The 15686-nt window shown below is 42.3% G+C and overlaps 1 protein-coding gene across 1 annotated transcript in view; it reads left to right on the forward strand.

The window, feature by feature from the left end:
- The window catches only part of PCNT (pericentrin), a 107338-nt gene that overhangs the window by 57376 nt on the left and 34276 nt on the right, over nt 1–15686 (forward strand). Inside the window, exons 25-27 of the mRNA XM_068969567.1 lie at nt 852–1022; nt 1282–1434; nt 6587–7432. Coding sequence (XP_068825668.1) covers nt 852–1022; nt 1282–1434; nt 6587–7432 — 1170 coding nt within the window. The remainder of the gene's footprint in view (nt 1–851; nt 1023–1281; nt 1435–6586; nt 7433–15686) is intronic.

Raw genomic sequence — 15686 nt, forward strand, 5'->3', positions numbered from 1 at the left:
CTCCTGGTCAGCGTTGACCTCCTCTGTGCATTTGGTTCATGGAATCAAGCTTTCTTGTATTTCGTGTCATTGGAAGTTTCACAGTTACTACCTGAAAAGTGTCTGAAACTTGGTGAGAAATTTTATTTTGGAATCATTGTTTTGGCTCTGAATAAACACTGCCTCCAGGAAGAGAGTTCGTTTTCAAAAACACCACTGAGAACCATTAGAGGAACCGCAGACCCCTCTTGAGGACATGCGGTGTGGAAGGGACTCCTGGCTCAGGCCCCTGAGCCCCGGTCACCAGCCTGCTCACTCTGCCTGCTGGGGGCAATTCTACCCCTGACTCCAGCAGACAGCTGTTGAGCTTAGTAGGGACCATGGGGGTAGAAAACGCCTTTATTTCTTCTATGGAGTTGAACCACATTTACAACTTTGAATGCATGTTTCTTCCCCACTTAATATTTTACCCATGTTAAATGTTCCTTGAAAACTTATTAACGGGCTGTTCACCTTCATTGTACAGAGGTGTTATCAGCCATTGCCCTGTTCTTTGGCAAGTTGTTTCTGATTAAAAAAAAAAATTGCTAACGGTTTAGAGATTCTTTTTGTGCCGTGTTGAATAGTTACTGGGATAACTTCCTTACAGGGGAATCTTGGGTGTGCGGTGGCTCCCTTTGGGCTGTGCCCTCCACCAGGCAGGTGTGGCTCTGGAGCGTGGCTGGGTCTGTGTGTTGTGACTGCACGTGCAGGTGTGCATAGGTGTGCTTCAGGAGGGCTGAGCATGATCTGCACTGCAACAGCAAACAACAGTTTGAGGGCCCCGATTTCCTGAGGCACTTGCTTAAAATGAACCATTTTTTCTTAAATAGGACAAAGAGGCATTACAGGAGCAGCAGATGAGTAACCTGCTTCAGGTGTCCGCACTGCAGTCCAGACTGGATGAGGGCAAGTGCCCGGTGCCTCCCGAGGGCGGTCGTTATGACCGCGCCGAAGCCCAGCTGGAGGCGGTGCAGGGGGCTCTCAGGCAACGCGAGGCTGAGGTGCGTCGGGCCACACAGGGCACTCCCTCGCTGTTTGTGTCTGCCGGGGCCTCCCTGCTTGTGTGCAGGATGTCCACGCGACACAGTTTGTGGGCTCGTCACTACTGTATTCACTTTGTAATTTTAACACTTGTGTGGATTGTAGGATAATAATAAGTTTTTCTGGCATGTGCTTTAAAATGTTTTAAGTGATTTTAATAATTACTAAGGTCAATTAGAATATTAGATAACTTTTAATGCTTGCCTCCTTTAATGCAAGGTTTTGGACTTAAAAGACCAATTAGAAAATCTTAAAGATGACTTAGTAAATAAAAATGAAGAAATACTGCATCTGAACTGGAAATTAGGCCTGCAGGACAACAGCACCGCTGCCAGCATCAAAGAGCTTCAGGAGGAGAATGCCCATCTGAAAGTAAGTGAAGAAGACCCCCTGCCTCTATCAGTCGGTCGTGGAATTTCTGTGGCCCCAGAGGGACTGTCAGTTGTGGGGAGTCAGGCCCCCGGGCCCCCCCAGACACATGGCACCTCCTTACTGAAGCCAGAGGGACTTCGTGTTGGCAGGGCTCTGCCCGCAGGGTGGCCCCAGCAGCTCTAATGTGTGTGTGGAGGTGGGGAGAAGCTTTTGGGACACCTTAGTGGGAATCGGAGTCACCTTGACCAGTGAAGGTCATCTGCTTCCCCTCCCCCACCAGACTCTGCTTTTTGTTTTCACCTTCAAAGTCCAGTCTTGTGAAGGATTCTTATTGGAGTAAAATGGCAGGAGAGGCACCTCCCTGGTTGCGGAAACTGAGGAGGAAATGTCATGCCTTAGGACCCTGTCCCTACTTTGGGCTGCGTTCGAGCAGAGGTGTTTTCAGGACAAAGTTGCTTCCTTCCAGCAGTGCAAAAAATCTGTCATGTCTTCTCTTTTATCTGAATATAATTGTGCTCTTGAAGCAAAGAGCCAAAACCACCTCTGTATAGTGTGGATGACAACCAAAGTTGTAAAGAGAACATCACCTTCATAGACGGTCTTGACATGGGTGGAATTTAGACTCCTGCATTGCCTGTGGTTGCAGCCTGGATAAGGGTGAACTCACTTTGTGAAAGGAAGTTGAAGGGTCATGTCATTCATGCCTTTCCTCTTGAAGGCTGCAACTGTATTCTTAGTGAAAGTGGAGTTTTAGGGTGGTCCTCAACACTGGCTGTCCTTTGGGTGGGCACTCTTCCTTGATGAATAGATGATGGCACGTGAGAGCACTCTCGACTTACTCTTTGGTGATTGCTTTGAAACGAGTTACCTGGAAAAACGCAGTAAAGTTTTGGTTTTTGAAGGGTAAACTAATAAGTCACTTTAGACAGAAAGCACTTAAATAGGAGAACATTTTCGAATTGAGTGGGATTGTGACTAGCATGCACACGTAGTAGCTCAGTTGTATTCAACTCTTTGCAACCCCATGGACTGTAACCTGCCAGGCTCCTGTGTCCGTGGGATTTTTCAGGCTAGAACACTAAAGTGGGTTGCCATTTCCTCCCAGGGCATCTTCCTGTCCAGGGATCGAACCCATGTCTCCTGCATTGCAGGTGGATTCTTTACCTCCTGAGCCACTGGGGAAGTCCTGAGTATTATTAATACTATTTAAAACTGCAGGTTTATTTAATTAGGATATTTCGTGTCTTTGAGATCTGGAGACCCTTTCCCATGGTAACACTTTCTTGTCATTATTACCACTGTAATTGTTATTATTTCCACAGACATTTCTGCAAAATAAAGAAAGCGAGATGATGCATGTGCATGAGTCGGCGGAAGCGCAGTTGGCCAGGACAGGAAGTGGTGCTCTCAGTGAGGTGGGCCTGGCCTGATGCTGCATGTGGACATTACGTTCTCGGTAGCTTGTGAGGTGTCTAGGGATCAACAGAGGCCTCTGTGTCCTTACACAAAGGATATAGTTTTTTTTAAAATTATTCATGTTGGAGGAGGCTGTAAGGGCTGTAGAGTTCTGTTTGTAGTTCTTAATGACCACAACATTGCAGTGACAGACTGTTGGGATCTATGTTAGTACCTTATCTATTTGGCAGAATTTTTTAATATCCTTTTGTGTTACTTCAAGGAATACCTTTAAAACCAGCAACTAATTTTTTAAAGACGATTATATCAGTTACTTGTCCTTAGTGCTAGAATTGGTCATATAATTTTACATACTAATAATATCATAAATACTAAAATGTTTATGTGATAAGGAAAATATTTTAGTCCCATTAAGAATAGACAATCACAGATATTTTCTTGTGGGATTTTTGTTTATCTCTTTCTTGTTATTTAGTCGCTAAGTTGTGTCTGATTCTTTGCGACCCCATGGACTGCAACACGCCAAGCTTTCCTGTCCTTCACTATCTCCCAGAATTTGCTCAAACTCATGTCCATCGAGTCGGTGATGCCATCCAACCATCTCATCCTCTATCACCCCCTTCTCCTTCTGCCCTCAATCTTTCCCAGCATCAGAGTCTTTTCCGGTGAATCAGCTCTTCGCATCAGATGGTCAAAGTATCGGGAGCTTCAACTTAAGCATCAGTCCTTCCAATGAATATTCAGGGTTGATTTCCTTTAGGATTGACTGGTTTGATCTTATATATAAATCTATACATGATTTGTTTTCTGTGATTATATTTCTCATTTTTTGTATCAACAGTATCTTGCTTTAATATAATAACCCAAAATTCCACTTGTAGATTAGACTTCTAATTCTTTGAAAGACCACATTTTGTTACATTTTCTGTCCTTACTTTGTGTCAGTGAAGACTTTCATCATTTAAAATCATGGTATCTTTAGGTTTTTTTTTTGAAAACTACACACTTATGTTCCCACCACTATTAAGACCTCTTTTGATGTGGTTATTGCTCTTTATTTCCTGTATTCTTTTCTAGCAGCTGTTTGATATCCTAACATCTTACTCTCAACATGCATTATCCCTTTCGTCACGATTTATTTTAATACTTGGGTTAGTATTACATCTTTAATTTTATCTTTTACTTTCCCCCTTACTCTGTATAGTTTTCAAGAAAGAAGGCTTGAACATTTTTTTATAAATGTATTCTTAAGTAGTTTAGCTTTGTTGTTGTATTGGAAATGGGCTTAATTTTATTATCCAGTTGTTTGCCATGAGCCAAACACATCATAGGTATATATATGTATATAATGGTTGTATATTAACCTTGTATCTCGTTGCTTTGCTAAACTCACATATACTAGTAGTGTTTTTATAGATTTCTAAGGTTTTCTATGTAGATGAGCACACCATCAGCAAATATAGACAGCTTTATTTCTTTCCAGTCTTCGTCTTCTATTTCTTTTCCTTCCTTATTACAATGTCTACCACTTCCAGTGTAGTGTTAAATAAAACAGGTGAGAGCAGTCATTCTTGCCTTGTTTCTGATCTTGGAGGAAAGTGTTTATTGTTTCATCAGTATGTATAATGTTAGCTGTAAGTTTTTCATAGATATCTTTCATCTGATTGAGGAAGTTCCCTTTTGTTTCTACATTGCTTCCTCTAAATCTTTTGAGATAGTTACATTTCTTTTAATCTCATAATAGGGTTAATTATACTGAGTGATTTTTTGAAGGTTAAACCAACCTACATTCCTAGGTTAAACCCTGTGTGGTGGTGATGAAGTACCATTTTAATATATTGTTGGATTTGACGTGCTGATCTTTTGTTAGTGGATTTTGCATCTGTGTTTATGAAGGATATCACTGTAGGTGTGTGTGTGTGTGTGCCATATTTTAATCAGGTATTGGTTTTGTTGGGCTTATAAAATGTTGCTGGGACTTCCCTGGCCGTCAGTACTGAAGACTTTGCCTTCCAGTGCATAGGGTGTGGGTTTACTCCTTGGTCAAAGAGCGAAGATCCCACATGCCTTGTGACCTAAACACCAAAACATAAACAGAAGCAATATTGTAATTGCACTGTATTTCAGGGGACTTATTTTAGACTTTCGTGTTTTACTTTTAAAGCCATTTTCATGCGCTGGCTTTGATATTTTGAGTGTGTTGCTTGTGTTGCGACTTGGCTCTTTTGTCATGCCCACCTCTTCATCTCAGTGTGCTGAATGTGCAAGTGTGTACAGACAGAGTTACTTCCCTGTGCCTCCAGCCATCTGCAGAAGAGACGAGAATGTCTTCAGTACACCTCATGGGGCTAGGCAGAGGTTCTTGCCTCACACTGAGAAATTTTCTTTTTTCAACTACACACTAGCATTCAGGTATGATAAATATGAACCTGGAGCATAGCTTATGTCATCCAAACCAAAACCAAAAATCACTTCTCTTACTTTTGTTTTTACTGTGGGCCAGGCTTGGATTTGTATTTAAAGTAATTGTTAGTTAATACTAGTGAAACCAGGAATTGTGTGAAGCTCTCAGTGTTTAGAAAGCATGTTCCTATATTCCTGTAACAAATTGGTTGAGCATCGTGAACTGGAACACGGATTGGTTAGAACTCTCTTATATTCTGGTTGCTGCTGTTGATGCAGTCTTTCTAAAAAAAAATTATTTGGTTTCACCGGATCTCAGTTGCAGCATATGGTCTCTCAGTTGTGCCCTGCAGGCTCTAGTTCCCTGACCAAGGATCAAATGCAGGCCACCGGCATTGGGAGCGTGGAGTCTTAACCACTGAACCACCAGGAAAGTCCCTATTAATGTAAGAGAACGGAATTTGTGGGTCACATTGACATAGATTTCAGTCCTGATTTTCCATTTATTGTCTTTGTGGTCTTGGCAAAATATTTCATATCTACATTTCAGCTGTCACACCTTTAAAATAGGGACAGTAACGTTTCCTGTCTTAACACTGTTGAGAGTTAGATTAAATAGCACAAGTAGAAGCATCGCTTGATGCGTGGTGTGTTGAATCCCCAGGTCCCTGCTGTGTACTGTGTGGAAAACGTGCTGTGAGCTCTGGCTCGTTCACCTTCTTCATTACTGCAGACCTCCCTTCGAGTCTTCTCGCTTTTATTCTTGTTCTAGTGTTAGAATGACACCTAAAATCTAAATGCCCTTTAGGAAAACCAAACCATAGTTGCTTAATTGTTAAGAAGATGGACATTTAGAAGGTGGTGAACACTCCAGTATTCTTGCCTGGAGAATTCCATGGACAGAGGACCCTGGCAGGCTACAGTCCATGGAGTTGCAAAGAGTCGGACATGACTGAGGGACGAACATTAACATGATGAATTAGAAGGTGGTGAAAACATTTGTGTGTAGTATCATCAGCTGAGCTGTGGCCACGTTAGGGCTTCCCTTGGATCACACAGCCAGGCTGGGGGCCTGCCTCAGTGATGGGATGTGGCCTTGATGAAGTGTCCAGCAGCTGCAGATACAAGTTTCTGACCATTTTGACACACTTTAAGTCTCTGTTTTTCAGGTGTTAATGTCGTTCGGTGACATTGTTAGTTACTTCCACAGCTAGTTTTAAGTTGTGAAGTCTCTCCACTCTGTAAGAATGAGTTCAGGCAGAATGGTAAGTGGGAAGGGGCACTTCTGAAGTTGATGCATATAATTTCCCTCTGAAATGTGCTTTTCCTTCAGGTTGTGTGTAGTAGAAGTTCTGAAGTTGAAGAGCTGAAATCCATTATTGAGACTCTGCGTGAGAACCAAGCGCGGCTGCAGAAGGATAATGCTGAGGAGATTGAGCAGCTCCACGAGGTCATCGAGAAGCTGCAGAGGGAGCTCCCACTCGGGGGGCCTGAGGCTCCCAAGGCTGGGGAAGGCGGGGCCATGAGCCTGCAGAGTGAGCTGCTGGGCCTCCCAGCCGAGGGAGCCGAGGCCCCTGCAATGTTGGCGGGTGAGCTGCATGCTGCCCTGGAGGCCAAGGAGGCCCTGAGCCAGCGGCTGGCTGAGCAGGAGCGCCAGCACAGCCAGGCCCTCGAGGCCCTCCAGCAGCGCCTGCAGGCCGCGGAGGAGGCGGCCACACGGCAGTTGGCCGAGCTGGGGCCTGAGGGCCTAGCCTCCCAGATCCTCGAGTTTGAATCTGCTCTGCGTGCCAGGGAAGCAAAGATCGCAGAGAGAGATTTAGAAATTGAAGCTCTGTGCCGGGAGAAGTCCACCCACTCCGCTGAGCTGGAGGCCATCCTGGCAGCCGTGGCCCGCTTTCGCCATGCCCTGGAGCAGCAGCTCCTGGCGGCCACTGGGGAGCCCCCTGAGCTACAGCAACTCCGAAAGCAGTGTGTCTGCCTCAGCCGCCAGCTGCAGGCACTCAACCAGCGGTTCCTGAAGTGCCAGAAGGAGCTGGATGAGCGGCAGGCGCATGGGGAGGGTGGCTCCCAGGGCTGGGTGCCTAGGGGCGAAGAGACCTCCTGCAGTGAGGAATTGCAACAGGCTGTGGATGGCAGGCAGCTGGCCCAGGCCCTTGACGGCCGTGGCAGTGACCCACAGGTGGGTTCGTTCTCCGCAGGCCACAACTTGCGCAGCCTGTGTGTGCAGAGAGCTGGCTGCACATCAGAGGGTGGGAAGTGTCCGGGGAGCTGGGAGTGTGTGTGTTGGGTGCAGGTGGGGTGCTGGGGGCAGACAGTGCTGGGAGTGCAGGCGGGGAGCTGAGCAGCTGCTCGACATCTGTGGGAGGCCGTGCTTCATGTGTTCCCCCCGCTCTGGCACGTTTTGGCCTGCTGTGGGCGTGCATCCCTCATCTCCTACTCTGTGTGGGCTTCTGGTCATGAGCTGTGGGCTTTCCCTCAGGCTCAGCTGGCTGGGAGCCCAATGGGGCCTTGCTGCTCTTCTGGCTTTCTGATGCCCTTGGCTGTGTGCTCGTAAGCATCGTCCTTGTTTTCTCCACTTGTTGTCTCCAGTTAAGGATGACCTGCAGCCGGCCAAAGCCCTGCCTACACTGACTACGCTGCGCCGCGTCCACACGACCTTTGTGGCTAGCCTCCAATTGACTTGGGAAGGCTTTGCATTGGTTTGTTGAACTTTAGGTATTTTCTGTTGCTCACCAGCAAAGACGAGCGAGTGATCCATGATTCAGCAGTCTTAAATTCGGATCTCAGGACAGTTGTTGTTCCGTTATTATCTGTATAATGTATAATAATTATACATTGTTTAGTCGCTCAGTTGTGTCCAACTCTTTGTGACCCCATGGACTGCAGCACACCAGGCTCCCCTGTCCTTCGCTAACTCCCAAAGTTTGCTCAAGTTCATGTCCACTGAGTCAGTGATGCCATCTAACCATCTCATCCTCTGCTCCTCCTTCTCCTTTGGCCTTCAGCCTTTCCCAGCATGAGGGCCTTTTCCAATGAGTCAGCTCTTATGATCCCAGGACGGAAGCTACCAGAAAGCCAACGTCTCTTTTCCAGGGGCAGGAGGGAAGTTGACAATGTCGTTATTGCTGGTGTGGACCCTGCAAACCATGCTGGGATTCCAGCCCTAACCTCCTGGGATGTGCAGGAGCCATGTGCACCATGTTGGCATTGGGAAACTGGGAAAGTCTGAATTCCCCAGCACATAGGACTGTGCACTTAGGCCTGCAGTTTTGAGAGAGAAACTTGAATTTGATGCTGTGTGTTTATCACACCCTTTTCAGAAAAGCTGCTCTGTAGAGGACTTCCCCTGACTCTAGAGCACTTGTCTCAGTGCCCTTGGGTCAGGAGCATTTGTCTGAATTCTTAAAGCTCAGCCCTGCGATGTCATGAGCTGGTCGCCAAAGTTTTAGAAGTTAACACACTGACAAGCAAATTCCAGATTTGTCCCATAAATTGCAATTTTGTGTTTTCCAGTGTTTGTGTATAGAACCTTCTAGGCCTTTTTTCCTTAAAATTAAAAATCTTACGTCCCCAGTGAATTGCCGCTGAAATAGGTTATGACAGTTGCCTCTGTGTATTGTGTGTGGTATGGCTCAGTGATATTGGGTATGTTTGTAACATGTGACCACACATCTCCACAGCCCTTTTCCTCTTGCAAAACTGAAACTCTGTCATGTAAACCGTAAGTTCCATTTCCCCTCTCCCCCAGCCCTGGCAGACACCATTCTTCTGTCTGTCTCTGTATAGATTTCTGAGATACTCTGAGGGATTACATAAGTGGAGTCACACAGTATGTGCCTTTCTGCATCTGGCTTATTTCACTACGCACAATGTTATCCAGGTTCATCCACGTCATAGCCGGGGTCAGAATGTCCTTCCTTTCTAAGGCTGAATAATACCCCATTGTATGTGTACACCACATTATGCTTATCCATAAACAACAGTATGGACCTAACAGAAGCAGAAGGTGTAAAGAAGCAGTGGCAAGAATACACTGAAGAACTGTACAAAAAAGATGTACGTGACCCAGATAACCAAGATGGTGTGATCACTCATCTAGAGCCAGACATCTTAGAATGCGATCAAGTGGCCCTTAGGAAGCATCACTATGAGCAAAGCTAGTGGAGGTGATGGAATTCCAGTTGAGCTATTTTAAATTCTAAAAGATGATGCTATGAAAGTACTGCACTCAATATGCCAGCAAATTTGGAAAACTCAGCAGTGGCCACAGGACTGGAAAAGGTTGGTTTTCATCCCAGTCTGAAAGAAAGGCAATGCCAAAGAATGTTCAAACTACTGCACAATTGTACTCCTCTCACATGCTAGCAAAGTAATGCTCAAAGTTTTCCAAGATAGGCTTCAACAGTACATGAACCATGAATTTCCAGATGTTCAAGCTGGATTTAGAAAAGGCAGAGAAACCAGAGATCAAATTGCCAACATCCGTTGGATCATCAAAAAAGCAAGAGAGTTCCAGAAAAACATCTCCTTCTGCTTTATTGACTACACCAAAGCCTTTGACTGTGTAGATCACAACAAATTGTGGAAAATTCTAACAGAGATGGTAATACCAGACCACCTTACCTGCCTCCTGAGAAATCTGTATGCAGGTCAAGAAGCAACAGTTAGAACCAGACTTAGAACAATGGACTGGTTCCAAATTGGGAAAGGAGTACGTCAAGGCTGTATATTGTCACCCTGCTAATTTAACTTCTATGCAGAGTACATCATGAGAAACGCTGGGCTGGACAAAGCACAAGCTGAAATCAAGATTGCCAGGAGAAATATCAGTAACCTCAGATATGCAGATGCCACCAACCTTATGGCAGAAAGCGAAGAGGAACTTAAGAGTGTCTTGAAGGTGAAGGAGCAAAAGGTGGCTTAAAACTCAACAGTCGAAAACTTAAGATCATGGCATCCAGTCCCATCATTTCATGGCAAATAGATGGGGAAACAATGGAAACAGTGAGAGACTTTATTTTCTTGGGCTCCAAAATCACTGCAGATGGTGACTGCAGTCGTGAAATTAAAAGACGCTTGCCCCTTAGAAGAGAAGCTATGACCAACCTAGACAGCATATTAAAAAGCAGAGACACTACTTTGTCAACAAAGGTCCATCTAGTCAAGGCTATGGTTTTTTCTCTAGTCATGTATGGATGTGAGAGTTGGACCATAAGGAAAGCTGAGCACTGAAGAATTGATGCTTTTGAACTGTGGTGTTGAAGAAGACTCTTGAGAGTCCCTTGGACTGCAAGAATATCAAACCAGTCAATCCTAAAGGAAATCAGTCCTGAATATTCATTGAAAAGACTGATGCTAAATCTCCAATACTTTGGCCACCTGATGCAAAGAGCTGACTCATTGGAAAAGACCCTGATGCTGGGAAAGATTGACGGCAGAAGGGGATGACAGAGGATGAGATGGTTGGATGGCATCACCCACTCGATGGACATGAGTTTGAGCAAGCTCCAGATGATACAGGGAGGTCTGGTATGCTGCAGTCCATGGGGTTCTAAAAGCTTGGACATGACTGAGCAGTGAACTGAACTGATACTTATCTGTTCATCTGTCGATGGATGCTTGAGTTGCTTCCACATTTTCAAAATTTTTATTGTTTTATTTGGCTGCTCTGGGTCTCAGTTGTGGCACATGACATTTCCATTGCTGTGTGTGGGCTCCTTGGTTGCTTCATACAGGCTCTTTAGTTGGGGTGTATGGGTTCTCGTTCCTTGACCGGGGATCAAACCCAAGCCCCCTTCATTGGGAGTGCAAGGTCTTAACCACTGGACCACCAGGGACGTTCTACCTCCACGTTTTAACTTGTGAATAGTGCTGCTGTGAGCATGGTGTACAGATATCTCTTTGAGACCTTGGTTTCAGTTCTTCTAGGTGTATACCCAAAACTAGAGTTGCTGAATCATGTGATAATTCCATTGCGAATTTTCTGAAGAACTACTGTAGTGTCTTCCACAGTGGCTGTACCATTTTACATTTCTTTCAAAAGTATACGAAGATTCTAAGTTCTCTACATCCTCACCATTACTTGTTATTATTATTATTATTTTTTTGATAGTAGTCATCCTAATGGTTGGGAGGTGGTATCTAATTATAGTTTTGGTTTGTGTTTCTCAAATGATTAGTGTTATTAAATATCTTTTCATGTGCTCATTGGCGATTTATATATGTTCTTTAGAGAGATGTCTGATCATGGCAAATTTTGAATCAGGTTGTATGGTTTTTTTAAATTGAGTTTTAGGAGTTCTTTATATATTTCTGGGTATATTAATCCATTTTCAGGTATTATTGTTGTTCAGTTGCTAAATTCTGTCGGACTCTTTGCAACCTCATGTTCTGCAGCACACCCCGCTTCCCTTTTCTCCACTGTCTCCTGGAGTTTGCTCAAGTTCATGTCCATGGAGTCAGTGATGCTATCTAACCATCTCATCCTCTGCCACCTTCTTCTGCTTTTGCCTTCAATCCTTACTAGCATCAGGGTCTTTCCACTTAGTCAGTTCTTCACAACAGGTGACTAAAGTATTGGTTAAATAATGAAGATCCCATGTATTATCAGGTGTATGATTTGTAAATATTTTTTCCCATTTCGTGTGTTGCATTTTTACTCTGTGGACAGTGTCTTTTGATGCACAAATTTTAAAAATGTCGTGAAGTCCAGTTTGTCTTTTATCTGTCCGATATCTTTGGTGTAATATACAGGCAATAGTTGCCAAATTCAGCATCATGACGTTTTTGCCATGTTTTCTTCTCAGAGTGTTATAGTTTTATGTCTTTGATCTATTTGGGGTTAATTTTTATATGTGGTTTTAGGTAAGGGTCCAACTTCATTCTTTTGCATGTTAATGTCCTATATTCCCAGCATCATTTGTGAAAAGACTGTCCTTTTCCACTGAAGGACCTTAGCACCATTGTCAAAAATCATTTAATAGTATATGCAAATGTCTGTTTCTAGGCTTTCTGTACTAGTTCCTATGTCTGTTTTTATGTGAATCTGACACTGTTTTGATTATTATAGCTTTGTCATAAATTTTACAGTCAAGTAGTACTGAGTCCCTCAGTTTTGTTCTTGTTAGATTATTTTGGCTGTTCAGGGTCCTTTGAAACACCTTATGAATTTCAGAATGGGTTTTTTAATTTCTGTAAAAAAAGGTCTTTGGAATTTTGATAGAACAGCTTTGCAAATGTAGAATGCTTTGGGTGGTATTGACACACATTTGAATTTTAATACCAAGCCTTTAAATCCATAGCCATGAGACATATTTCCACTTATTTATGTCCTCTTTAATTTCTTTTAACAGTATCTGTAGTTCCATTGTACAAGTCTTTCACCTCCTTGATAAATTCTTGGTTAATTTTTCCTTTCTTCCTTCCTTTTTTTTTAAAAAATTATTTATTTTTGTTGTTGCTGTCATAAATGGAATTGTTTTAATTTTCTTTTCAGATAGTTCCTGTATAGAAATGCAGCTGACTTTATATGCTGACTTTGTATCTTGCAATTTTACTGAATTCCTGCATTAGTTCTAACAGTTTCTTTGGGAAATCTTTAGGTTTTCTACATGTAGGATCATATCATCTTTGAATATAGATCATTTTACTTCTCCCTTTCCAGTTTGGATGCCCTTTATTTCTTTCTCTTGTCTAATTGCCCTGGCTAGGATTTTCAGTACTGTGTTGAAGGGAATTGGGTATCCTTTCTTTGTTCCTTATCCTAGAGGAAAAGCTTTCAGTTTTTCATCCTTGAGTATGGTGTTCACTGTGGGTTTCTTGTGTGGCTTTTATGTGTTAACATAGTTTCCTTTTGCTTCTAGTATGCTGAATTGAATGTTGTGAAAGGGTATTTGATTTTGTCCAATGCTTTTTCTGCATCAACTGACATGATATGTGACTTTTTCTTCCTTTTTTTTGTTAATGTACCATATTACATTGACTGATTTTCCTATGTAGAATTTAAGGAATAACTACCACTTAATTATGTATAACCCTTTTAATATCCTATTGAATTTGATTTGCTATTATTTTGTTAAGAATTTTTGCATAAATATAAGGGATGTTGATTTATAGTTTTCATTTTTTGTAGTATCTTTGGCTTTAAGGTAATGCAGGCCTCACAGAATGAATCAGGAGGCATTCCCTTTGCTTCTGTGCTAGGAAAGAGACTGCAAAGAATCGGTATAATTTCTTTCTTAAATGTTCGGTAGAATTCACCAGTGAACTCATCTGGGCCTGGTGCTTCCTCCTTTTCAGCTTGCTAGAGAAGTTTGAGAAGAATCAATAGTATTTCTTTACATGTTTGGTGGAATTCACCACGATAGTATTTCTTTACATGTTTGATGGAATTCAGCAGCAAAGGGATCAGGTCCAGTGCTTTGTTTCATAGGGAGATTTCTCATTATTGATTCAATCTCCTTCTTTGTCTCTTTATAACTTTTATTGGCTTAAATTTATTTTGTCTGATATTGAAAGGGTCACCTGCTCTTCTTTGGTTACTGTTTGCATGGAATATCTTTTCTTATCCTTTTATTTTCAACCTGTTTGTGTCTTTGGGTTTAAAGTGAACTGCTGCAGACAGCCTGTATTGAATTGACCGCAGTGTTCCTTAGGTTTTAAAGTTAATATAAAAGGAACATTTTTCATCCTCACTAAGAACTTTATTGAACAATGTAGTACCTTCTGCCATTTTTCAGGCAACTTCCTAATTCCATCTTCCCAAGTTTTTATCTTTTAAAAGTTGCCTTTTAAATTCTTCCATGAAACTGAAATTTTTCCTTTAAGAGAGTTTTGTAGACTGAAATGAATGGAAATCCAAGGGTGGAATGTCTGCTGGATACAGTGAATGATTGGAACTTCCCAGTCTGTAACAGTTTTTGCCTGGTCATCAAGGAAACATGTGGTCTTGCTTATCCTGCTGGAAGGCTGTGACTTTTCTCTTGACTAATTTTGGGCTGATTTTCGATGAGTGCCACTTTCAGTTGGTCTATTTGGGAGCAGTACTTGTTGGAATTTATTCTTTGGTTTTTCTGGAAGGAGCTCATGATAAATGACTACCTTCCCATCCCGCCATATACCCAACATTACTTTCTTTGGATGAAGACAGCCTTTGGTGTAGTTGGTGGTGGTTCATTTCACTAGCCCTATGATCTCTTCCATTACACATTACTGTACAATATCTACTTTCCATTGCCTGTCACAATTTGTTTTAAAAATGAAACATTTTTTGTTATGTTTAAGAATCACATGGGGCGGAAGTATGGTCAAGAAGGTTCTTTTCACTTATCTAATGTGGAGCCCAAACATCAAAGCAATTAACATAACCCAGCTGGTGTGAATGATTTTCAACACTTGATTTGGATATTTTGAGTACGTCGGCTATCTACTGCATGGTATAGTGTTCAGTTCAGTTCAGTCACTCAGTCGTGTCCTACTCTTTGTAACCCCATGAATCAATGTTGCTTGGTCTCAATTAATATCTCTAGTAACAACTTCAAGCGGTCTGCCTGACCTTGGAGCATCGCTCAGTGAGAAATGTCCAGTATGAAATGTCACCGCTTTTGACACGTTTGATCAGTCACAGCGTGGTCTCCATACGCTGAACAAATCTTTTGCTTTTCAATTGCATTTTTATCTTTCTTGAAATAATAAAGCATAGTATGCCAAAAATGTTGCTTTTCTTCCATCTTAAAATGGCTACACGAAAACTCACCAATTTTGATGTTTTATTAAAAATGCATACTGATATGACACAGTCACAATATGGTCTAACAAAATTGTTTCGAATGCTGTTAAACACAACTAAGCAGTGCCGGAGCTGTCTCAAGGGAAACAGCGAATGGCCGTTTGGCCAGCCCAAGAGTTGGATCATGTGTTCTTATCCATTCTGCAAGTCCCTGTCTCTGGAGAGCTTTAGCCACTTATATGTAAAGTTGTTACTGATAAGGAATCCTGTGCTTTTGCCATTTTGCTGTTTTCTTTATGCCTTACAGCTCTTTTTGATCCCTCATTTCCTACATTACTGTCTTTTCTTGCATTTAATTGATTTCGCTTTGTGTATGTTCTATTGCTGTTTTCACAATTAGCATCCTAACACAAAATACTGATTTGCATCTATACCAGCTTAAGTTTAATAACACATAAACTCTGTTGCTTTTAGCTCCATCCCCACTCCTTTTGATTTTTGATGTAATAAAAAGACATCTTTATAACTGTGTGCCTCAAAACATTAATAATTCCTTTCATTGCATTAATCTCTTAAATTGTGTAGAAAACACATGTGGAGTGAGAAACTAAAGTTACAGTAATGCTAACTTTTAGATTAATAACTTAAGAATATATATATTAGTCTTTTAAATCAGGATGAAAACAAAAAATGCAGTTAGAAACCA

The sequence above is a fragment of the Capricornis sumatraensis genome, chromosome 1 (genome assembly GCF_032405125.1).
Source record: "Capricornis sumatraensis isolate serow.1 chromosome 1, serow.2, whole genome shotgun sequence".
In the NCBI taxonomy this organism is placed as follows: domain Eukaryota; kingdom Metazoa; phylum Chordata; class Mammalia; order Artiodactyla; family Bovidae; genus Capricornis; species Capricornis sumatraensis.